This window comes from Balaenoptera physalus (assembly GCF_965194825.1).
Source record: "Balaenoptera physalus genome assembly, chromosome: 8".
NCBI lineage: Eukaryota > Metazoa > Chordata > Mammalia > Artiodactyla > Balaenopteridae > Balaenoptera > Balaenoptera physalus.
The window spans coordinates 62,404,935-62,431,139 of NC_138887.1; the positions used below are offsets into that span (position 1 = coordinate 62,404,935).

General features: G+C 38.0%; 2 protein-coding genes across 2 annotated transcripts in view; one reads left to right on the forward strand and one right to left on the reverse strand.

Annotated features, from left to right (window-relative positions):
* The window catches only part of COL28A1 (collagen type XXVIII alpha 1 chain), a 145,155-nt gene that overhangs the window by 29,001 nt on the left and 89,949 nt on the right, over window positions 1-26,205 (forward strand). Inside the window, 4 exon segments of the mRNA XM_082473923.1 lie at window positions 1,377-1,430; window positions 16,093-16,161; window positions 17,278-17,346; window positions 24,609-24,677. Coding sequence (XP_082330049.1) covers window positions 1,377-1,430; window positions 16,093-16,161; window positions 17,278-17,346; window positions 24,609-24,677 — 261 coding nt within the window.
* C1GALT1 (core 1 synthase, glycoprotein-N-acetylgalactosamine 3-beta-galactosyltransferase 1) overlaps window positions 2,267-26,205 on the reverse strand; it is a 239,440-nt gene continuing 215,501 nt past the window's right edge. The window contains exons 10-11 of the transcript XR_014266424.1: window positions 25,183-25,273; window positions 2,267-8,871 (exon numbers count right to left, since the gene is read on the reverse strand). The gene's annotated coding sequence lies outside the window, so the exon portion shown is untranslated. The remainder of the gene's footprint in view (window positions 8,872-25,182; window positions 25,274-26,205) is intronic.

Genomic DNA, 26,205 nt, shown 5'->3' on the forward strand with positions numbered 1-26,205 from the left:
ATTCTGATCAAAATGTCAATATACAGGCAAAGGACTTAACCTAAAATCGTGTTCTCATGGAGTCTGTTTACTAGAGAAAAGTTTACTAACAAGTTGACTTGTTAATTAGGTTCGTTTTGTTAACAGTGAATTTGGTGGCTTTGATGTTTGGATAACCTGGGAAGACTGGCCATTACTGGGAACACAGTTCCTTCTCTTCCACGTAAAATCATTGCAAATTGAATGGATATTTAGAGCAACTTACCGTTAATTTTATTCCACGGGGATCCCCAGCACCAAATGGACGAAAGGGACCCGGAGGACTTCAGGTAAGGAGGCGAAAACCAAATCTAAGTCTGTATTAGAATACCTAGGGAGCTTTTAAAATCTCTGTGCCCACTTGCACCCTCTACCAATTCAGTCAGAATGTCTGGGGATTGGAGTCAGGCATCAGTAATTTTAAAGATTCTCAGGTGATTCCAATGTGAAACAAAGTCTGGAAACTGGTGCTCTAATATTTTGAATAACGAATTCAGGCTCCTTCAAAGATAGGTACCGGCAGATGAGTCTACTTAGTGAGTAGCTGAAGCGATAAAAGTTAAAAAACTAGAGCTTAGGAAGACGAATAAAGTCAAAGCAGTTAAAAGCAGGATGTAACAATGTTTGTGTTGCTGTTCTAATGCAGTAGGAAAAGCTATGCATTTTATCTAAATTACAGCATTTGTATTGTTCCATCATGATAAGTAGTAACTGCTCAATAACATGGAATGATTCTTTAAAGCATTTTAAAGCATTACCCTTATCCCAGGGATTTCAGAAAATAATTGGATCAGTTTTTCCAGTCTGGGGACTTGTCTTGTCTAAAGCTGTAATGGGAAGAGGGTGTGTATTTGTGTGAAGAACTAATTTCAGCATTTCAAAAAGTCTACTGAAAATTATACCTTTACCCAAAATTTCCTAGATGGCCTCTAGTTGACCATCAATGCCTTTGTCCTGGTCTGAAATTGTGTCAGGACAGGGCAGTAACTCTGATTATCACAGGTCATTGGAAACTCCAACTTACAGTTATATATGCCTTAGATATATATTTTTAAAGTTGTTGTTTATTCTTTCCAAAAAGGGGTCCAGCACAGGAATAATGTTGGAAACGCAGGTTTTGAAAACAAACACCTCATTAATAAATGTTTGCTCTCAGTTTAGGTACTATTTTAGAAGCTGTGTGTTTGACACAAGGAATTTTATCTCATTCCATTTCTCAGTCGTGTGTAACCCCAACTTAACTCTGAGTTAGACAGTCTGACTTCTAACTCCAGGATCTCTAGGGACCCTAATGAATGATTCATTCCTGATTGGCCTTCTGTACACAGAACTAATTCTCGGTTTTCATCTTGGAGCAGGGCATTACTGGACCTCCAGGGGATCCAGGCCCGAAGGGGTTTCAAGGCAATAAGGTAATCATACCCGTTGATTATAGACAGGCAGAGTGCCTTTCCCCTAGTGAGCTATGGTAATACACGTTTTTATTAGGCAGAAGTCAATGGATTCTTTGAGGACGAATCTTTGGAAATACATAATAACCTGCAGGTGTTATACACAGAATCATGTTTAAGTACACGCAGGAGGTCAGTGTCATAGTCTTTTCATTTATTATTATTATTTTAGTCAAAGGGGCATTATTAAATATAAGCCATTATTTTTGCAGTGTTTCCATCTTACTCCCGCCCTTTTAGTCATTTTATGACTCACTAGAAACTGAAAAGTAGTAATAAGCAACACAATTCAAATCACTCTATTTCCCACAGGTAATGTCAACTCAATACACAGTTTATAAGAGAAGGGGATTTATAACTGTCATACCAACAAAAATGAAACTTTTTAAAAATGCGAGGGTGTAATCTCTATCAGTACCAGCCTTGTAATGTCATTCCACAGGTAACCAGGCAAGACGTATAGGGAGGGGTTGAAGAAGAGCCAGATGAAACCAGAAGTTGAGATAGAAGGGATCTTTAAAAGACCTGTTTATAAGACTCCATTTTCCAATGAGAGTGGCCATTAATTTGCTGAAAACAAGCGTTTTAGTGCCTTTTTAACACTTCTCAGTGCTTAGTGAATTCCACAGATATAGTAAATATCTAATAAACGGTGTTGAGTTAGTGACTGGAGATCTGTGGAATTTGTGGCAGTAATAACAGCAGACGGTACTGTCCCCAGAGGACCCTAGATAAAGCCAATCTTTTAAGGGTGCTATTAACTTTAAGTTGTGGGAAGCAGTTGGGCTACTTGACTGTTCTTTTTGCCAGAGAGAGGTAAGGGAGTGACACGTATACTATTTTTAATGAGATAATGACAATGTGTGATTTCCTGGGGCAGTTTTAATTGGCAAATTAAAATAGAATGAGCTTCTCAGTGGGCGTGTGCTTAAGGTTGTCTGGGGAAACTGTCTTTTCCAGTCCTTGCCTATGATTAATTCTCTCTGGGGGAAAGAACTGGCTCTTCTGAATACTGAGTAGAAGTTTCTACAAAATTGCTTTGGCTGTAGGTAAAATCCTGCAGCAAGGAAAAAAAAAATATTTTGACAGTCCACACTTATTTCTAGGATTCTTTGGTTACCTAAGCTGATAATTTTCACATGTTTGTGAAAAAGAGGCTTAAAATCAGGGATCAGGTTTGGAGTTTGCAACAGTGATAGAATTACAGATTGTTTGAGCCACAAGGGATATTAGAAATTATACTGGCCCAAAGTTTTCATTTTGGAAAATGAGAAGTCTGGAAATCAGGGCATCTGTGGAGGTGCTGGGCTGGGAGTAGGGCACGCAGCTTCGGGAGATGGGTGATGGCAGTTCATAAACATGTGCCATCGTTTGATCACTTCTCTTCATGTCTCATACAATTACTACTTAGATTTTTCTTTTGAAGTGAATTTATTGCCACAGAATTTAGCTTTTAATTCTAAGAATGCATGAATTCTTAGAATAAATAATGAGTCAGGTATATTGGGGCAGGCTGTAATTTTCTGACAACACTTCACCCTCGACTTTCACATCATCATCATAAAAGGAGTCACTTTTCCAAAAGTATCTGAGGACTTCAACTTTCCAAGGGCCTCTCTTTTAAAAAATTCTTTTTTTCAAAAATTTTGGTGACGATATCTAACGTAAAATTTTCACAGGTTTAAAATCACAAAATTCACTGCCAGGTGAACACAAAAAATTCATTGTCAGTTAAAAAGATGTCAGTATCTAAAGAATATTAGGGGTTCTTGGGAGGGAGTGAGGTGGGAGTAAGCTTCTCATTTTTCTCCTAGTTATATTTTTGGCTTAAGGTCACAGATTTAATGGTCTCTTGACTGTTACTTGGAGACTATTACTAATTTCTACCCCTCTTTGGATCTGTCAACCAGAGACGCATGTCACATTCATTAATTGTCTTAGGTTTTCTTGTGTTGTCTTAAAAGTCAGGTTTCAGGGAATGACTTCATCTTGCATCCCAGAATGTACTTCTAAGTCTTAAAAAGTTAATAAACTATTTTTTTGCTCAATCTGGAAACAATGTTTTATAGTGACATTTCTTTTTATCCATTACCATTTTATTACAAAATGGTTTTACGATATTGCTATTGCAATTTGTGCCAAAAAAAAACCCTTTAAAATTCAGTAATTCTGTATTTTCCAATGGACACAGGGAGGATTATTATTTTGAAGCTTCTAAAATAACAGATAGCACTTATTTAGTGTATATTTACTATGCACAGATATAGTTCTAAATACCCATTTAACATAACACCACCTTCTGAGGCATGATCTATTCTCACTCCCACGGTACAGATTAGGCTACTATGGCACAGAGAGTTTAAGAAATGGATTCAAGTCTACACAGCTAGTAAGGGACAGAGCCAGGATTCAAACCCAGCCAGTCTGCTCTTAACCACCATATTATATCTATCTCCTTAGGAAAACTGCTGAATTTCCTAGACAGTCAACCTGAGATAAATGCCTTTCTTTTGGACAGTATGGAAGTTGCATCTGTCTCCCCGCTCTAGTGTACTCTGGCTGGAAACAAAAGTCTGTTGAGAGTGCACTTCTACTTGGTTATAATGTTCATCTGAAAATGCAGGAAAAGAAGGAAAGGAATCTCATGGGAAAAAGAAACCAGTAATGTGCATTTTCAAATATTTTGTCTCTTATGAGACCTTAAAATAGAAAATTTGGACTTGTAACATTTGCAAAGATTCCATGGGAGTTTCTAGATAGGGCCTGCCTATTAATCTGAATTTATGAATAGTCTCTCTCATGAGCGACAATCCCATTCTGTTGCTCTAGTGGTTGGATTTTCTTCATCAAAGGGTTTGCAGAAAAGGTGGCCAAAGAATAAAAGGAAAAAATAGCATGTGAGAAATTAAGGAAAAATGTGATTCTGGCCCTATTTCACAAGTCATTTCTGTCATTAATATTTTCCATATGTAAAGTGGTATTCTGTCCTAAATGACCTTGTTGCCTTAGAAACAAAACATAGATGCTTCTCAGAATGAAGCCTTTGAGAATGAAGCCACCTCAGCCTCTCCCATACATGAGGGTCAAGAGTGGTACTCATAAGAAGAACATCCCATCGGTCTCTAAAATCAATTAGAACTATCATCACGCAAGTATCTGAGAAGCCATATCCCTAGGACCAAACTGGCAATGTCCCTAACGAGAGAGCACAGTGCTCCTTCTCTGTGAGGGCCTAAGAGCCCTACGCCACCTTCCAAGGGCTGGTGTGGTGGTTCAGGTGGCAATCCCATCTGGCCATAGAATGAGCCCTCCAATGACGAGAAAGAATGGCTCAAGACTGGCAGGCCTTTCAAATCACAGAGGACAAGTAACCAAAATTAGTTTTGAACAAATAAACACAGTAGAATGCTGGATGTGCCAGGCCCACATTAGGTAATTTTTTGCCATTTCTTGATGTCCTTCTGAGGTTATTTCTGAAGGGTGTTTTCTTCTCAAATCTCATCCAAATCTACTCTTTCCCAGACCCTCTTTGTGCTCTGGGAGGAGGGACTGCTCACTGTGGCCTGAGCAGGAAATAGCTTGTGACACGTTGAAGCATCCTAGCATGAGAGCTTCGGTGCTAGGGCCAAAAGGGCATTAGGAATTATCCCTGACGTATTTCTCCAAGGCAAAGCAGCACATGTTAATCCTCAAACAATTTAAAAATACTGTGAAATTTATGTTATATAGTAATTTATCTTAATAGACGTATTGCCTCCCTTCTTCTAACTTCTTCCATTGTTCTACTCTAGGACGTTCATACATTTTCTGCAGGGCTTTTCCCCCTAAGTGTTTTCTTCTTGTGCTACGCTCAAGTATAAGAAACTCAAAGTCCTCTTACTTTTTGTTCAGTTTAGCTTCTGAGATGTTAAGAAAACTCATAGAGAAATAGCACCAGTCTGGTCCAGTTCAATAAATGGATATGGTCAGGGTAAATAATCTCCAGTGAATCAAACATCCAGCCCACATCCAAAATAAACAACAGACCTAGTATTAGTGAGTAAGTGAAACTTACGTTTTAAAGGAAGTAAATGAGGGCAAATGAAGCACTTAGCCCACTCCAAAGCTCTGCACTGCACATGATCCTTGGACACCCCACTCCTCCTTACCTAGCTCTGTCACACTTCCATCCCATTTTTTGAGGTTCCCAAGCATGGTAGATAATTTTTTTTAGTAGTTGGTGTTCTTATAAAGAAATTAAGTAAATGAGAGCTAAATGTACAGATCCTGAAATTAAAATTGTAAACCTAGTAAACATCCCTACACACCATCCTGTTTTCTTCAAAATGCTCTATGAAAAGAGGTTAGTTTTTAAAACAGGGATGGCTGTCAACCTTTGACATAGCTATTAGTAATGCGTATGTATTTTGGTAGCTGTAAGAGTACTAATCAAGTTTCCTTTTAGTTTCCGTGCATTATACCTTTAAACATTGCCAGTCTTCTTTCAAATATGAACCACTGGCAGGAGAGTTAGATAGATATGTACACGTCCATCACTGTTTTTGAAAAATCCAAAGCAGAAAATCTAGTGACAATGGGTCAGGAGTAGTGCTATCATATCTGAGAGAGAAAAAAAAATTATTATATCTACACTCACACATGTTTAAGATAAGCAACAAATAAATATTTGTTGAATGAATGAATGAATGAGGAAATAGTCTTAAATGGAGTGAGCTGTCAACAGTATCATACTGCAGACAGGTCAAATAGGCAGGACCTATGCAGTCACTTAGATTGTCAATTTTGCAGGTTTTGGAAACCTTTGAGAGATTGGGGAGGTGACAGTGGATTGTGGAAGGAATTAGAGAGAAGGGTGCGATAGCCAGGAATTTTGATCATTCTTCCAAGATATTTGGATAATAAATAGAAACAGGAGAGTGTAGATGTAATCCATCAGAAGCTTCTTGTGCATTTAATATTGTGCATTTAATAACTTAATGCGTTATTTATAATTCCACTTTCTTCTAAGAGAGGCATGGAGGCTTGGAACTTAATTATTATTATTTTTTTTACAGTTTCAGATATACAAGTTTAGAGTCTTATGTTTTCTATAATGTCACTATTTTCACTAGAACAGATACATCATTAATGAAGATTTAGTAGTTTTAAAAATTCATTCTTTAGTTTTGCCATTATTTGAATATTGATGCTTGATTTGACTTAAAGTTAGCTTAGCAGCTTTAGTAGGTCAACCTACTGAACATAAATAATATTTCAACTGTGGTTTGGAAAGAGTTCAAATACCACAAATACGATCTACGAAGAAGCTGAAACTTTCTCCTCAAACTAGAATGTTGTGTAGTTTTATTTCAGCTCTCACACAACTCAAAAGCCTAAAAATCCCCTAACATCATGATGTTGCTTTCAACCACTAAAAAAAAAATCATGATTTCTAATAGGATATAATTCCTTATAACTTGATGGGAAGGAAATCAGGTGAAACATGTAGACATCAACAATCCCTAGTACAGAATAATGAAACAGAAAACTTTTTTAAGTTCACAGCTCTCAATACAGAATGACTATATTTTTGGCTTCATGAAAAGTATTTTTAAGTCCAGGGTATTCAAGCACGCCAGCTTTTCCAGTTGTCCAAAACCAATAATGGGCCTTCTGGTTCTCCTGGCAGGCTAACACCTTTGAACAAGGTTGCGACTGCTCAGTGTAGAGCAGTGAGAAGAGAAGAATCCCTTTACAATTTTAATTACAAATATCTGTCTAATGCAGAATCAGAGCCAAGCTGCCAAACTATGTGGCTGTTTTTCTTCGGGGATGTCAAATTCTAAATGCTATTTCTGTCCTGGGCCTAATCAAAGGGAAAGAATCATTAGTAATCCAGCGATTCTTGTTGTGGAAAGGGCTTTGACCTACATGCCTATCTGCCCACCAGGATTCTAAATGAGCTTATTAACTCATTTGACGTGAGACAACTAATAGTGACAACTTGAAGTGGCTGCCAGAACATGTGGCGTGTCAGCCATTGGCTTCAAGACAGATGATTTTCCTCCCCAAATCTCTGACACATATGGTCCTCAGCAGATGGGGTACACCCTGTGTGCGCGTGTATGTGCGCATGCGTGTGCAGAGCCTGCCAAGACGAAAACTCCGATGGATCAAGGCACCCAAAATGCTGCCAACATTTCCCACAAAGGTGCTGAGTCTAACCCACAGGCCCGGTCAAGTGGGGCCCTAATGTGGAACACAATGAGTTACTGCAATGTCTTCAGGGCGTTGTCAGAATTTTTTTTTTAATACTTATATCAGCGCTCTTAATTAATTCAAGTAAGTTGCAGCAGCAACAGTGCAGCAGGGAAAATTAAGTTTATTCCAAGAGGAAGTTTTTTTTTAAATTGTGGTAAACTATACATAATATTTATCATTTTAAGCATTTGTAAGCATACAATTCAGTGGTATTAAATACACTCACAATATTGTGTATCCGTCATCACTATCTGTGCTCAAAACTTTTCCATCATTCTAACGTAAACTTTGTACTCTTTCAACAATAACTCTCCTCACTTTCCTCTGCCCCCAGTCTCCAAGAGTAGGTTTTTAGGAAACATATCACGCTGTTATGAACCTCTCTTCTCTCGTAAATTGGTGTCCTTCTTCTCGGATTTACGGAGAGGGTTCACTCTGAATAGTTTCCAGCCACTCATTTTGTGCTAGAGGAGTCCTAAGAGTGTCCACCAGAGCCTAGATTCTTAAAGGCTCGCCTGATGGGCTGTGGAACAGTCCTTCCTTTTAGGGAAAATGACACACAATTCCTTAGGTTTTATTATATATAATGAAATATGACTTTCCTATTAGATTGAAACATACGAATCATCCTTTTTGTAAGTCAAACCTAGCTGTATATTGTCAATTTCATTTGCTTTAACCTAATAGCAATCAAGAAAAGGAGTTGAGTTACTAAAATCTGGTACAACACTACAATTTTCATCACATTCTCCACCAATTCTTTGTTATTATGGAGTTTTTTCTACTTTGAAAAGCTTAAGTAGGTAGAGTATGTGAACAGTGATCTTTTCTCTTACCCAAGTAGATGTTATTAAAAAAGATTGCAATTGGAGATTTTAAATAATGATGGTTCCAACAGTGCAGTTGCTTAATAACTGCTTTATATGTAGAGTTACATTGTGTGATTACAGTATTGCCAATTATTATTTATGTTAACTTTACCACTAATTCAGTGACAACATTGATCCAGGTAGACTTTATGTGCCTGAGAGGGCATGTAAGTTGGCTTGTAATAGTATATACTTTCATGTGGCTTATTTTTATTTTAGAGATTCTTTGTCTTCATATGATGATTCTTCAACTATGGGTAGATTGTAACTATCTGATTTTTGTGTTTTTCATCCTGTAACAAAGATATAAATTTAGTCTGCAATCAAATGATTTTTGAAATACTTTAAGAACGGAAAAGTCCCAAGAGGCAGTTTTGCATGGTGGTTAGAGCACTGGCTCTAAAGCCAGACTGCTGGGGTTCAAACCCAGCCCTATACTGTATTAGTTCTGTGATTTGGGAAACTCACTTTTCCTCCCCATACCTCAGTTTTCTCATTAATGTAATGGGTTAAAAACAGAGTTGTTCTGAGGATTACATGAGTTAATACATGAAAAGCACTTAGAATAGCACCTGTTACATAGTAAGTGCCATATGTATCGGCAACAATTAAGCAGTTAAGTATTTTGACAACCCTCTTTTCATTAATGTAGAGCAAAGCTAGCCTGATATGTTTTCTAAAAATATGCCTCTTATTACATAACACTCCTCTGAAATAAGAGAAATTAGGAACTAAAAATAGAGCTTGATTTAACAAGAATTTGATAAATGTTAGTTTCATGCCTCCACCACCCCCCTGCTTTTCCTTCTTTCCAAAAAAAAAGGGCTTTTCTTGACTTTTCTCCCAAGCCTTTGTATACAGTAATCACTTCATTGAGTTTTAGCTAAGAATGTATTTTGTCCATACTTGAACCATTTTGCACCTACAAAATGCTCATTCATCATTTTCTTCCACTGGGAAAGTATGAGAATATTTGTCACAAGACTTAAAGTATTACAGTTGGTGCTATACATATCTGGGAAACGATAAAAAGAAGTTGCTAAAACATCTATCTAATGTTAAGAGCCCAAGGTATGACTAAATTATTTATAATTGTATTATTCAAGAAAAGGTAAAGTTCTGTCCTCAAAAAATTCAGAGTCTTGGACAACCATTCATTGTTTATTATTTTAGGGAAAGAAAAGATGTTGACTTTGGTTAGAGCCAGTGCCAGGAATAAGAAGTGTTGGGTTTCTCTAGCTGAACTTTCCGTACAGGGTAACCTTAGGCCATGTATTGGCCTTCAACTGAAAAACAAAAATGATTAATTGTATCTGGGTAAGTCTGTAGCAAAAACTGTGCGATAAGTACTTTATATCACTATGTAATGTATGCACAGTCGCTCTTAGTTAAAAACGTACGTAAACCAGTGGGAATGGGAATGCCAGAGGAGCAATTCCAAACCCCCAGTTCCCCCCGCCTAGACCAGGTTTCCTGTTTTGTTCACCTCTAGCAGCTGGCACAATATCTGCTCCTTAGTCACTGTTCAGTAAATGTTTGAGGCCTGGATGGTTGAGTAGATAATATCAATTAGCTAAACACTGAGAATGGAGAGCTGAGCAAAATCACATGACATCCTCCCACAGTCTGTGGGGAGACATATTAACACATGCAGAAATGCAAAGTTGCAACTGTAATGAATGCTCAGTAAAAGAGGAAAATGATGTTATCAGTGCCTCTAGAATAGGGATTTTACCTGACCAGAGAGGCCTTCCCTGAAGCCATGTTGTTTAAAATAAGATCTGAGGGATGAATAAGGATTAACTAGGAAAAGAGAGAGGTAGCCACATCCCAGATAGAGACAACAGCACATGCAAAGACCCTGTGGCAGGAGGGAACATGGCAAGTACAAGGAACTGAACAAAGGCCAATGGTGCTAGGGTGGCTAGAGAAGAGGCAACTAATAACAAATAGTTTTGAAAAGGCCACAGGACCACACCATGCAGGGGCTCACAAGCCTTGGAAGGAGCTCTGTCTTTACCCTAAGAGCAAAGGGAAAGGACTTGAAGGATTTTATTCAGATTAAAATGAGAAGATTGCTCTGGCAGCAATGGACGGGTGGGGGAATAACTTAGAATGTGCTAGAATGGATGCATGTAGAGTATTAAGGACTTTGCTGTAGTCTGAGCAAGAGATGATATTGATTTGGGGTAGGCCGTAGAGGCATGGTAGAGGACACAGAGGTGGATGGATTTGAGATTTATGAGCATATTGTTAGGTGTTGGTGATGCATTGCATATGATGGATAAGGGAGTGATATACGTTAAGAATGACTCCTAAGTTCTGGCTTGACATGTGGAGGGATCTTGATGCCCTTCCCTGAAATAGAGAATGCTGGAAGATGACCAAGTCTGTGAGTGAAAGAATATGACTTTGTCTTTGGAAAGGATGAGTTACTTTTGAAATTCTCTTTTTCCTGACTTCTTTTATACTGCCTTTGTCAGCTCTCCCTGCCCCCTTTTTTTTTCTGGGCCACTGTCTTCCCCAAATCCCCACAAGACATCTCTGTGTTCTTTCACTCCCACCCAACTTAAATGTTGGTACTCTCCATGGTTCTGACCCAAGCCTCCAGCCTCTTTAATCACTCTAAAGCTGCACTATCCAATAGAGTAGCCATACATGGCTATTGAGCACTTGAAATGTGGCTAGTTGTAATTGAAATGTGCTATAAGTGTTAAATACACGTAGGATTTCAAAGGCATAACATTAAAAATAATGAAAAATAAAATCATTAATAAGAGTTTTATATTGCTTATATGTTGAAATGATAATATTTGGGGTACACTGGGTTAACTAAAATCTGTTATTACTTCCTTAGTGTGGCTACTAGAAAATCTAAAATGACAAATGTGGCTCACTGTATATTTCCAGTGGACAGTGCAGCCCCAGACACTGATCCTGTTGTCACCTCATTCCTGTCCGCTTGCCCCACAGAGCTGCTTACTGTCCCCAGAACATTTCACATCATTTTATGCCTCATACTCTCTCCTTTTCCAGAGCTTTTGTCCCCCTTCTTTCCTATTAGATTAAATATGATTCATACATTTTTGTTCGGAGCAAATATCTCCACTACTATATAAAACTTTCCCAATTCCTTAAGGTAGAATTAAACATTTCTGCCTCAGAGTCTTACATGCTCTGTTAATACCTTTTTTATAGCTAATTCACATGCTTATATTTTGTTTTATATTCGTTTGCCTCTCCAGCCAGATTGTAAGTGTGTGCAAAGTGCAGGTGCAACCTGATTTATGTCTATAATTATGTTAGGGGGTACTGGGTACCAGGTTGGTGCTCAATGAAAGTCTGGTGAATAACAATTGCTCTACACATATTATACAGTTACCATGTGACTGGTTATGACTTAGATGTTTTAAGACAATATTTCAAATCCTCTCAACAATGCTGCAAGGTAGATATAATGATCCTCATTTTGCATATGGGGATCTTGCAAAAGCTCAAACTGTTAGTAAATTAGAGAACCAGAATTCAACTACACTGACTGAATCAAAAAGCCATGTTTTTTTTTCCTGTGATAGCATGTATACTGAAAAATGAATTTAAAAATGGAGATTATATTCCTACATCATAAAATAGGAAAAAACACCAATTTCCTAAGATTGTTAGAAGATTAAATGCGATAATCTATATGAAGTGTCAGGGCAGTGCTTGAAAGCAGTAGGTTTTATTAAACACTGTCTTTCTTCCATCTTGAGGTCCATAGCATAGGCATCTTTAATTTCTGAGAAGGATCAAAGTGGTTTACCTAACCTCCTCGATGCCCCTCAAATGCTTACACTCACGTTCACTTTCATTCACACTCATCCAAAGGTCATGAGACACAGACTTCTCTGGGGCTGTCGACTTTAACCCAGTCCTCTTTGTGTATCCCCCTGATGTTTAAAGAAAGTGGAGTAGAGAAATAATAAGTAGTACTGAGGGTATTCAATCTGTGGGTGTGTTTGTTGGTGAGGATTAGGGCAGGAATAATAGCAAAAAAGGAATCAAGCCTGGAGTCTTTCAGGCTATGTTCCCTTGGTGAATTCCAGAAAAATCATTTGGAGTAGAGTGCTGCCTCTTTTCTTCCTGTTCTGTCTTATCCAGCTATGGTATTTTATAATCAGAACCACTTTCTTTACCATCTCAGGAATCTTTGTAGGAAAGGGAAAGGGGAAGTGTGACAGGGATAGACATTAATTGTGGACCAATACTGTTCTGCAGGTCCTAGGTTGAGATGCAAGCCTCTCGGGAAATAAACTTAAGCAGGTAAAGTGTGAAGATATGTTGCTATGGGGCTGTGTTCAGGTAAGGGAAAGTGGCCCCTCTATAACCTCAGATCCCTGTAATTCCCCTGGAAAAGCAATATTAAGAAGTCTCTCAGTTGCTGTTGGTAGGGGACCAAGGCTAAAGGGAGCTCATGCGCTCAAGGGTAATATAGTTCCTTATCCTCTTGGCTCTCCTGGCTCCCTCATTTCAAGTTAACAGCAGAACCATTGCCTTGTCCAGAGTTGGGACACTTTCTCACCAACCTGTGCTCTTGTTTGTTTTAGATCAAACATAGGGACAAGTACACAGTAGGGCAGAGCTTCCACTATAAAACACTCAAATTCTCCTCCAAATACATAATATATTGAAAAGCCTTCTGATCCGTTACAGAACCAAACTACATACCAAAGGGCAGGGAATGAAGAGAATAGGGAACTTAGAGCCTTATACCATTATTATTATTATTAACATTATCATTATCATTATTTTAATGGTGTGTTTTACCTCTCAAACTAGCCCTTTGAGTTTAGGGCCTTTGTTTTAAACTTCTCTGTATTTATTACCATCCACATAGCAAGTACTTGGTGTTCCTTTGCTAAGTGGTGGAAACATTCACCCTTATGCCGTGTAACGGACAAGGAGATTCCAGCTTGAATGGAGAGCACAAGAAGTTATAAGGAAAGATTCTTTGAAGTTAAAATTTGGAATCTTTAGGAAACTGAATATTCTCTGGCACTTAAACTTGAGATTAAGAAAACAACTTCAAATTTGGGGAGAACTTTTATATTCTCCCCAAAGAGAGAATATTTGTCTAATATTATACAGAAAGAACCATGGCCAAGAACATGTAAAAGATAAGAATGGCAATTACTTGGCTGCTCCAGAAAATTTAACCTATATTAAAAGAAAACTAGAACCTTGAATTTTAAAGGGAAAAATTCAGGTTGATTTATCTGCCAGATTGACTTGTACTCAAAAGGATAAACAGAAGGTACTTTTCAATTCAATCCATTGAAACGCCAAAGCATCATGAACTCTTACAATCAACTGATTTTGAGACAGGTTTTCTTTGTTTGATTCATCTTGAGCCTCGACATATCTTTTGGGGAGCCGATTTAACTATGACCCTTCTCCTGTCTCTTCTGTTCCCCTTTGCATTTGGCTAAAGTCAACAGACTTCTTTCAAGTAATGTCTCTACCATATCAATAGAACATTGCTCTAGTTACTAAGAGTCCCCTCCAAAATCACAAGCCTCTGGGGAGAATTGAGGCTTTAGCTTAGTGAAAATTCCTTTGTTCCCCTCAACCTGGGAGAAGGTTTGTCTCCACTTCCTGTCCCATTTTACTGTTGGTTTATAAAAGGATGAAGAGAAGAGAAAAATCTGTAAGTTTAGTGAAATTTTAAATAGTAAGTATTCATTAACTCCAACACAAGCATATTTTGAAATCTTTCTTAACATAAATTAGAGGTACATGCATGTATGTAAAGAGAAAGACAAATACCATATGATACCACTTATATGTGGAATCTAAAACATGACACAAATAAACATATCTATGAAACAGATACAGACTCACAGACACACAGAACAGACCTGTGGTTGCCAAGGGGGAGGGGCGTGGCGGAGGGATGGACTGGGAGTTTGGGATTAGCGGATGCAAACTATTATAAACTATTATATACAGAATGGATAAACAAGAAAGTCCTACTGTATAGCACATGGAACTATATTCACTATATATTATCCTGTGATAAACCATAATGAAAAAGAATATATATATGTGTAACTGAGTCACTTTGCGGTACAGCAGAAATTAACACAACATTGTCAATCAACTATACTTCAATAGAATTCTAAAAAAATAACAATAAAAAAAACCGAAGGAAACACACCAAAAATTAATAGTTGTTACAGATAGATAATGTAAAATTTTCTTTGTATGCTTTTCAATATATGGCAAATTTTCTACAGTGAAGATACAGTATTTTGATAAACAGAAAAAATTAGCATTATAAAAAAAGAAATGGTAATCAATAGCCACTCTCCTTTCCTCTGTCAACATGCCAAAGGACCAGAAGCTTGAGAGACCTAAAGACCCATATCCCTGTGGGTGATACTGAGGTGTGAGTTTGTGCGGGCCTGGTAACCCCTCTGGGACTCAGGTTCCTCACCTGTGAAATGCAGGAGTTTGAGTGCCATGGTCTCAGTTCTATAATGCCTGAATTCTATGATGGGCCTGCCACATCATAGACTATATTAACTGAAAATGCTTCTTGTTTCTAGGAACAAACATCTCGACTAATAGTGGCTTAAATCACAAGAATGCTTTTTGTTGAGTAAACAGAATGTTTGAAGGTAGGTACTCTAGGACTGGATCAGGAGCTCAGTGAGGTTGTCTAGGAGCCAGGCTCTTTTAAATTTTTTCTGCATCATCCTCTTCAGCTGTTGGCATTCATCTGAGAGACTGTTGCCTCATGGTTACAAGATAGCTATCACATCTCCAAGTAGGAACAAAGAAGCAGAGGCAAAAGTTTCTCTTTGCATCCAGTAAGGTCCCCACATCTCATTTATCAGAACTGAGTCAAAGGGTTAACCTAGATTAATCAGTGGCAAAGGGAAAGATTCTACCCTTGTGTTAGACGGATTATCATTCATCCTACACATCTGAGGGCGAAGAATAGCTGCCCACTGACCTGAACAGGTCAGAGTTCTAACAGCAGGGAAGAAAGAAGGAAGAGGATGATCATTGGGTAGAAAACAAGTGTGTCTGCCAGAAGCACTTAATAAAGCTGTATTGAACAAATGAGTGAGGGCCACGTTATGACTTTCATGGATCCTAAAAACTTTTGCCTTTCTAGGTACTTTCCTCCATAAAAACGTTTAAAATTATATTTTACAACTGAGTTGGTATAAAGAAAAATGTAGTCCAGACTGTATTCATTACTATATACACTATTATTATGTTTATTTTTTATTCTCATTTCAAAAATTAAAACGGAGACATTTTCATGAACCTTAGTTACTGGGTCATGGCTAAGTCCATCTTGGGTCTGTGTTGTCTGTCCAACTGGATGGTAAACACTTGAGGGTGGAGACTGTGTGCTAGGTTTTGTTGATGCCCTCAAAGCCCCTATCGCATCACTATACGTCTAAGAGCTGCTCAACAAATACTATGGAGTTGACCTAACACATCACTGTTTCTTCCTCTAGGGTGAACCTGGTCCTCCTGGTCCTTATGGTCTTCCAGGAGCCCCTGGTATTGGACAGCAAGGTATTAAGGTAAAGATACTGGTCTCTCAGCCCATTGATGACTACTGAATTTATTGTAGGGCTGGGGGAGCTGTGATTTGAACTCTGCTCAGCGTTACTCTCATGGAAGCAAGGAGGCTGTCTGTATGAGTTACTTACAGGCTAGATGCTTGGACACTGCAATGCCCTGGTCAGGGGCAGTTACCACAAGAATACTCTATGTATTTTTTGATTTGGTTGGAATGAAAATTTTGCTTGTCTCCAAATACCCACCCTCTTGCCAACATACATCTAGTTCTGTTGAGTTTTCATGGTTTTTAAATGTTGGCATGCAAAAATGTTACTGGGAAGTGAAACACCTTAACATGTCAACTATCACCTGCTCACATCAAATAAGCACAGAGGGGCAGAAACCAGAAGGACCATGACACTGAATAAGTAAATGTTGACGGAGAGGTTTGTAGGGAACTAGAACGGACTAGAACACCCAACAACCTTGGGTGCTCTACATCATGCAGGATGTACTAGAGCAGAAGTGCTTATTTTAAATGGTTTTTCTATGTCATTGGGAAAATAAAACTTCGACGCAGGGCTAAAACAGAGAGCAGTACAAAACAGTGCACTTTGAATGTAATCAGGTGTCACCATGGAATGCATTTAGACAATAAGCACATTGAGATTCCAGGGAAGGTGGAGTTTATACTGGCAGAGTTACTGGAGAAGGGTTCTGAAGGGGAAGAAATGTGAAACAGAACTGAAAGGCGAGGTGAAATGGAACAGGGCAGGGGGGCGGGGGACACATCCCCGGATGGTGGCGAGGGGGCAGAGAACAGCACAGGCATTGTTAACTTGGTCATTTCAATAACCAAAAGGAGTCGTACACAGTCTGACCTGTCAATTGCTACGTAATCGTTTCTGAAAGCTGAAATTGCATTTAGACAAGAAGGAATGAGGAACGTTTGGGAGTAATTTGTTCACTTAAATTCAAGGCATTTTTCCTCCTCTAGATTTTTTTTTAATCTTTAAGAGTTTGAAAAGTTTGACAATTTTGCTATTTATCTTTGTTGAAATCTCCAGAGTATTTTGTGCTATGTGTATTCTTCATTTAAAAAATCAAACTTTCATTCAATTATTTCTTCCTCTTAGGAGGAAAGAGGCAAGGAAGGAAGAGCTGGGCCTCCAGGACCGATTGGTGTCGGTGAGCCGGGCCAGACAGTGAGTAGCAAGAAATTCTAGGTGGAATTAAAAGGACAAATAAAAAAAAAAAAAAAAAAAAAGGACAAATATAGTTCTTACGTGCTCTTTTGGGTTAGAATAAATGTTTAAACTAAGCCATCTTTATCTTTTTAAACAACAAAAGACGATAAATATATAAAGACCAGATCCAAGTGTTATTTTTTTATAACACTTGAAATAGGGATATCTATCTATCTATCTAACACTTGAAATAGGGAAAGCTATCTATCTATCTATCTATCTATCTATCTATCTATCTATCTATCTATCATCTATCTATTTATATTTATAGGATATGTACAACAGGCTCTCTCTTACTGTAATCTTTTGTGAGATTAATCAGTTTGTCCTAGAAGGAAGGAGTTCTCATATGTCAAAATTTCCTAGGAGATAGGAGATCTAGATTCATACCTAATGTCTATACTTTGTAATTGACTTTCCTGTAACCATGAGAAAATCACTGAGAATAAGGACCTTGCTCATTACCTAACCCGTGAGTATACTCTAAAGCTAGAATTGATCATGGTAGACAGGTAATACCTGTGTTATTTGCAGCTTCTACCTTATGTAGCTTTGATATTTACTATTGTTGGAAAAGAAAAAAAATTCTGTCAAAAGAGAGCTGGAGAGGAAATGAATAAAACATGACTATTCTGGAATAAGAAGCTTTTTAACTTTTCAAGTAATCATTATTCTCCCAGGAAAGAACAGTAGCTGACTTGCTGGGGTACAAATAAAAACAACTGATTGTGAATAGTTTGGTCACCCAATTGGGCTTTGCATTGCATAGTTCCTCACATATAATATTAACAGAAACATGTGCTTCCTTGCTGTACTCTGAGAATGAAATGGTACCATACTATCTGAGGGCCAGTCTTTTCACCAATGTCTCGATACACTAATTCAAAAAAGAGAACATCATATAAAGGAAAAATCACTGGTCTAATTATCTGCTATGTTTCCACTAACTAGATAGGTCTCTTAAAACTAAACCACTGAGAAAGAAGAATATGAGCTCCCTGCAGACACTGCTGGTTCTACACTGGAGAGGCTGGAAACCTAGAAAACCGAAATGACATCAGCTAGAAATATACAGGCCCAGAGAGGTTGCCATGTATAGAGGGAGTACAGCAGAGAATTTGGGAAGTTTTAGACAGAAATGAAAAAATCTTTTCACAATGTTCTGAATAAGTGGGAATAAAAGTGAGCTTCAAGTTTCACTGTAAAGTCTTTATGAACTGTCCAAAAGAACCTGAGATTTTTGAAGCAAGCATAAGATCTCTTCTTTTTCTTCCACATGCCTACTTTTAACTTAATAAACTTAATAAACAGCTCTGCCTTGCTGCTGGATCCTAGGAGAGACTGCATGGCTAATCATGGGACAATACATGACCATACATGTTGAATTTTTTTTTTTTTTGGCTGCGTTAGGTCTTTGTTGCTGCAAGCTGGCTTTCTGTAGTTGTGGCGAGCGGTGGCTACTCTTCGTTGTGGTGCGTGGGCTTCTCATTGCAGTGGCTTCTCTTGTTGCGGAGCATGGGCTCTAGGCACGTGGGCTTCAGTAGTTGCAGCATGCGGGCTCAGTAGTTATGGCACACGGGCCCTAGAGCTCGCGGGCTTCAGTAGTTGTGGCGCACGGGCTTAGTTGCTCCGCGGCATGTGGGATCTTCTGGGACCAAGGATCGAACCCATTTCCCCTGCATTGACAGGTGGATTCTTAACCACTGCGCAACCAGGGAAGTCCATGTTGAATTATTCACCATGAACTGGGTGTTATACAAGCCATCTAGGCTACGTGTCGTAGAAGTTCATCATTATTCTTGAAGATACAAATAGTTTCATGAGTAATTGGCTTAGACTCCCATGGCATCTACTCCATTGCTACTTTTCCCACAAGCCACACCTATAGCCCCATATGAACAGAAAAAGGAAGAACAAAACTGAGCATGTTTTGCTGGCCTAGCTGGAAATAGACTCCTGTCCTCTTCATGAACACAGAGTATGAAGATATTTGTGTCCTAGGTGAATGTTCACCAAACCACATCCATTTTAAAGAAGGCTCTAAACAAGTAGACAGGATGTCAATCAATCTATTTGCACAGCTCTACTACCATCCACTCAGTTTTAATGAGTGGCTGGGGTGGAGGTTGTACACAGGATCAACATAAACTTCCTTTTAACAAACCTAATATGGATACTGCCACTGCTGAGTGACCAACCTGCAAAAGGTACATGCAAGCCTGATGTCATCTTTCTCTGGAAAGGGCCAGTCACACTGGTAGTATCAATATGTTGACTAGCTGGAACTCTTTCATAATGGAGAGGGTCATGATGATGGCCATAACTGGTGGGGAGGGGGGTCAGGCAATTAATCAAGTAAGGATTTGCCATTACTGTCCACCATTGAAGGACTTACTGAATGTCTCCATAGATCTACTATGATGCATATAAATATGGATATATTTGTGTGCTTCAAATTCATGGGTTTCATGAATCTGAGAATTCAACAATTTTGAAAGTTCTTAGTGGTTATCTCTTCAGATATTTTCTTTTTCCATTCTCTATTTATTTAGAAATTCTGTTAGACATTTAGTTGCATTTTAAGGTGATTTCCTCAAATCTGACTCATAATTCACAAATTTATCTTTGTCTGGTTATAAAATGTCCTTAAATCATACCTTGTATTTTTAACCTAATGAGTATTTTTAAAAATTCTTAAAGCTAATTTTAAAAATCTGCCTTTTTTTTTTTTACTAATATGTTTTTGCTATACTGTCCTCTTTGCTTCTTATATTTCTATTCTTTTCTTAAGTATTCTTAAGTATTCTTTTCTTAAAGTATACTTCCTTTTTTGGTCTCTATTATTTTATCCTATTATTTGGCAGCCTTGGGGAAGTTTACATTATATTGGCTCACTTTTACTCGCTGAGAATTATTTTCTTGTATGTTTTGTACTCTCGCATCTGAACTCATTGTCAGCCAGGCTTAATTGTGAAATCCCAAGTGTTCTGTGTGGAGCATGTTTGAGAGAAGTGTGCATTTGCATCTCTTATGTACTCCAGGCACATCCTTGATGCTAATGTCTTGATTAAGGTGTCCCCAGACCACCAACATGGTGTCACTTGAAACTACAAACCCATACACAGCACAGGACCAGGTTAGGAGTTTTCGGGCCCATTTAGAGCCCAAGTGAAGGTAGACAAGATTCTTGTCATTCATAACACTGTGTTTATGGGATGACCCTGCCCTTTCATTGAAGATATATAACTTTGAAGGTCCTAGCTTTATGGGGGGGGGGGGGAAATCTTAGTTCTAATTTTCTCCTTGTTTTCCATCGAGTGAGCCAAAGTCTTTGCTCCTGGTTCTCCCTCTTAGACTACAAGACTTTGTCCTACCACACAACCACACTTTTTACCCAGAACAGTTATAGTGTCAGCTTACATGCTTACCTCTAGTGTTCAGCGCTCTTTTTGTTTTGGAACCCTGTGATTTCCCTTATTTATTGATTTTTGGGGCCTTCATTTTAAAGAAAAATGTGTATTACTTGCCTTTCTGTTTGTAGCTAGAGAGTTTTCATGATATTGCCAGAACATGAAATTCTTGTTTGTTTTCTTGCTATCCAATCACAATTACACAAATTAGAGTGACACTGTGAAGTCTCTGATTTAATTGGGAACTAAAATCATAACAAAGATGGGAAGGATCTCAAGTAATACATGAAAATATTCTCCCAAAATGTCATAATAAAAAATCAACAATGAGAGCTTTTTAATTATTTCAAAGTAACATAAAGACTCACCTTAGGACTGACAAAGGTTCTGCTGAAAGAACCTTTGTTTCTTTGCCTGAATCATTTCAAGTGGTTTCAGGTTTAGTACTAACTACTCTTTTTATATAACAGTGATAAATAAATCTGATTGACTGAATTAATACTCCAGCTCCATGACCTAACTTTGAACTGTCAGCTACCTTCTTTAATTATATGATTACCACTGGTTTTGTGTTGGTCTGACAGATGACTGATTCATGAATAATAAATTGATTCAGACTTTCAGGGTGATCTGTTTGTTTTTTGTGCAAGGATACTCAGAGCACTATCCGTGAAAAATATCCCCTGAAACAAAACTATAATTATTTTGAAGTTAAAAGTAAAGTACATTTCACTGTTTTAATATTAAGGATAATTTTTATTATTATTGAGCATATTTATATGTAGCATATGCTTGCAACGTATATTGAAACCACTTTTATTGATTACCCACACTATTGAGATTATTAAGGAAGATAATCAGATAATGGACAGTCATATTTTATCTTTTAATGTCTCATATAAAGCATTTCTGATCAGACTCTGTTAGCTGATAATTAGTTCCTTCCACTAGATATTTTTAAATTAGAAGTGTTCATTAGAAGCCAAATAAGAATGTCATAGCTATAATTAGTTCTCATGGCCTTTGAAAAGGACACTATTTTTTACAAAGCATTTTTGTCTTTTAAAAAATCTTCAGAACCTAGTGGCAAGACGGGAATAAAGACAGAGACCTACTAGAGAATGGACTTGAGGATATGGGGAGGGGGAGGGGTAAGATGTGACAGGGTAAGAGAGTGGCATGGACATATATACACTACCAGACGTAAAATAGATAGCTAGTGGGAAGCAGCCGCATAGCACAGGGAGATCAGCTCGGTGCTTTGTGACCACCTAGAGGGGTGGGATAGAGAGGGTGGGAGGGAGGGAGATGCAAGAGGGAAGAGATATGGGAACATATGTATATGTATAACTGATTCACTTTGTTATAAAGCAGAAACTAACACACCATTGTAAAGTAATTATACTCCAATAAAGATGTTTAAAAAAAAATAATCTGTTGGTACCGTCTTAATAAATTAACAGTATAGTTCATCTAACCCAAGTACTTTCTCTTTCTCTTCTCTGGTTGGCAGTCATCTTTCATCTTGACTGTTTAACTGGAAAACTTGAGACTATACTGATGGTGTAGAATATTACTCTGACAGTTTCCAGTAATTAAACCTTGAATCACTCTTTTTTTTTAATGCTCCTAAGTGACTGTTCACAAGCATTAACGCTGTTCTCAGCAGCTTGGAACACATGACTCCTAAAAGCCTTCATTATTTTCATTTTCACCTTGGCTAACGTATTCTAGAAATGAAGAGACGCAGGAAGGGTCTGTGCTTACTCTGTGCAGCATGCCTCTCTCCATATTGCTTAACATAAAGCCGTTCACTCTGAGACTACCTAGTTTGTAAAAACTTTATAAAAGGACATTCTTAGCAATTGCAGGATTCAAGGGAAATAATTTTGTTAGTGATAGCAGACATTTATTGAGTGCTTAATATGTAAGAGCTTTAAATCTCTCTGAGCTAATCTTTATATTAATACGTGTGGTTGAGGTAGGTACTATTGTTACCACCATTCCGATGACAATGCGGAACTTTAGAGAGACTGAATTATTTGCTTAAGATCACATTGCTAATATGTAGCAGAGCGGGGGCTTGAACCTCAGTGCAAATGACACCCAAATCTGCTTTTAGTTATCATGCAAGACTGTAAACTTTATGAGACAGGGAGCAGGGCTGCCTACTGTTTTCAGACCCTAGCACAGTGACTCGCACCTACCAGGCTTTTGGTAAACATTTGCTGAACGAATGGGGGAAAAAAAATGGAATGGACTGGAAAAAGATTCCTTTGCATTCAATGTAAATTGAATTAGTTTCATTTGTCATATCGGTGGGGAAGAAGAATAATTTGTTAATATTTTTGGTATCGTGTGTGATATTAGCTAGGGCTTGTCCGTTTAGTTTGCAATCTAGTTTTCACGCTTATGTTTATTTTCCCCCTCGTTAATTGCTCTAACATTAGAGTAAGCTGTCATGGATATTAGAGCTTTGATTAAGGTCTTGGATGGTTAAAAGCTAGTTTTCCCACAAGCATAGCAATTTAAATTGAATTAAATGCTAGCTTTTTCCTTCAGTTAAAGTCTTTACTAAATTGGCTATGTACAAATACTAAAGAAGACTCTTTTAAATATACAGTATTAGGGAAAGGCAAAAAAAAATTAAATATGGGATACAGTTAGCTTTCTCTCTCACAAATCTGTAGCTGTGATCAGTCACTTAGGAGCATAATGCTGTATCCTAGTTCTGCTACCAGGCTTGAGTAGAAAGTATCTCTTAAATCACCCTGGATTACTGTATATTGAGTCCCAAGATCACTCAGAGTGTCTGCAGCGGGCTGGCTTTGGGGCTCTGGGCAACTCAGTAGACCTTGTTCCATCAAAGATTTACTGCCCTGGCAAGAAAGCCCTAATTATCTTTCTAGGTCCATTAGAGGAAAAGCTCCAGTTCATGCTTCTACAATTCTTGTTGTTAGTCCCTTTTCTACTTTTTTTTTTTTTTGCCTTCTGGCCAAGAAGAAAGAGGGGAAAACTTTATAACCTTTTAAAATTCCAGGTTTAAGTGACTATTTTGCTGTTATTTTTCAATGAGTATGTTTCCTGTCAGTCCATTTCAAAGCCTGGGACTGTGTTGTTTTTCTTGCCTTATGTGAGAAGGTCCTCACCGATCTGAGTGCCTTTTTAAGGAATAGCCACATGGGCTTCTTACTTTTAAACACCGAGATGGAAAATCCTGTTCCTCCTTAATGATTCTATCACGATTCCTACTTGCACATAAACCTCCAGTGGATTCAACCAGTTCCTGAAAGAATTCAAGTTTGAATCTAAATTTATCAGGATGGAAATTAAAACAATATATGAATAGAATTCGGGGCTTTAAAACAGCTGTGTAGTGATTTCTTCACAGGGCTCCCCGATACCTAATTAAATTATTAATCACTTCACATCCTTCTCCAGGCCACACAGTCCTAGATTTTTAGCCTTTCCTCATAGGATTGATTTCCTCATCCTTATTCTGAAGCATCACTTAATTTCCATTTTCCTCCCATGTGAGAACACCAGAATAGAACATCTTATGCCAATCAAATGGAACAAGTATTTAATACAATGAGAATATTATTCTTCACAACTCTATGATTCTACTGATCAGTATGGAGTTTACTAGAAGGATTCTCACTAATCCCATGAACAGGACTATGCCCATGTGAACTGAAATATGACCATTTTCTTTCTTGCTGTCTCCTCCCTTCCCTCTCCTCCCATTCTCTCTCTTTTTCTCTCTCTTTCTCTTTTCTCTTGCTCCTCATCCCCTCGTATCCTAACCAGGGTCCCCGTGGGCCTGAGGGAGCACCAGGAGAGAGGGGCTTACCAGGAGAAGGACCTCCAGGACCAAAGGCAACAACAACACCTTCTACACTGAGGAAAATTGCTTCGTATTGCATGGTCATGAATTACAAATTTAAAAAAATGTGTCCTAGCCAATTATCCCAGGTCAAGTATTCTCCTGACCATCTTCACCCTATTAAACAAAGTAATATGTAAATTTCCCCTTAACATGAAGCTATAGTGACATTTGCAAATATAAATAAGTAACTGAAAGGCTACTTCTTCATATAATTACTGCATATGAAATTAGAGAAATCTCTTAAAAGTAGTTTGTAGTCATTAAAGTCACAGTGATAAATAGCATCTTTATGCCCAGAAATTAAGTTATTGAACGTGGCTATACCAAGCTTTACCCACAGCTTTGTTTTGTGAAACGTACAGAGGAAACAGTCTAATAAAACAATTTGTCATAGTACTGCCATTAACATAAGAAAGGGAATGTGGGTGGGTGGAGGGAACTGGAGTTACCATATTACCAGAAGGAGCAAAATGTTATGCAAGACCTACCTTTTACCTGGCAATTGAGAATTTAAATGTTTCCACTGCCTCCCATATGTAATTCTTGGAGCTCAGGTTCCTCTAGACCAGGGCTTGGCAAACTTTTTCTGTAAAGGACCAGACAGTAAATATTTTAGGCTTTGTGAGCCATACGGTATCTGTTGCAACTACTTAACTTCTGCTGCTGCAGCATGAAAGCGGCCCTAAACAATGTATTAATAAATGAACTTGGCTGTGTTCCAACAAAGCTGTATCTACAAAAAACGTGAGGTGGGCTGAATTTGGCCAATGGTCTGTACTTTGCTGATCCCTGCTCTAGACTCTTTACCCATAATATACAGCTCATTTGCTAAAGGCCACCTAGGAAATGATTTTCCAAGACACTTTGGGCAGCATCAGCAAAATTTCAGAGTAAGTAAGGATAAACTTTGGGGTCCTTTTTCCTTCTTTTCTAAAATCTTTCCCCCAGAGACACATGTATGCATACACACTACCCAGAGAAGCATGTGCTGCTTTCTACGTGTCTAAGACCTTCCACTTCAGTCATTCAGTCGAGTCACTGAGATCCAACCTTCTCAGTATGGCCTCACACTCTACAATTGCTTCTCATTTTCAGCCTCTTCCACCATGATCAATATTCAGTTATCTATGAGAAACCTAAATCTCAACTAAAGGGAAACCAATTAGTTAAAACAAATAATTCACACGAAGTTGTAACTGCTGGATTGAATTTTAAAAGAAGCCCTTGTTAACTAACAAATTTTAATTTGTTATAGTAAATGGAAATAATATGTTGGATGAAGGGGACATTACTTATGCTCTTGACTAACCTAAATATCATCATCAGAAGGCAGAGGCCAGCAATTTGGCACTACATTTCAGAAAGTTTTATAATACATAATTTCTTGAATTGTTTTTTGGCACATAGTAAATTTCTATTTATGTGTAGCCCAAACAACCTGAAAATTCAGTAGCCAGAATTATTTCTCCTTATAATCTGTGGGGTTTAAAAAATAAGAAGTAAGTGAGAAAGGAATAA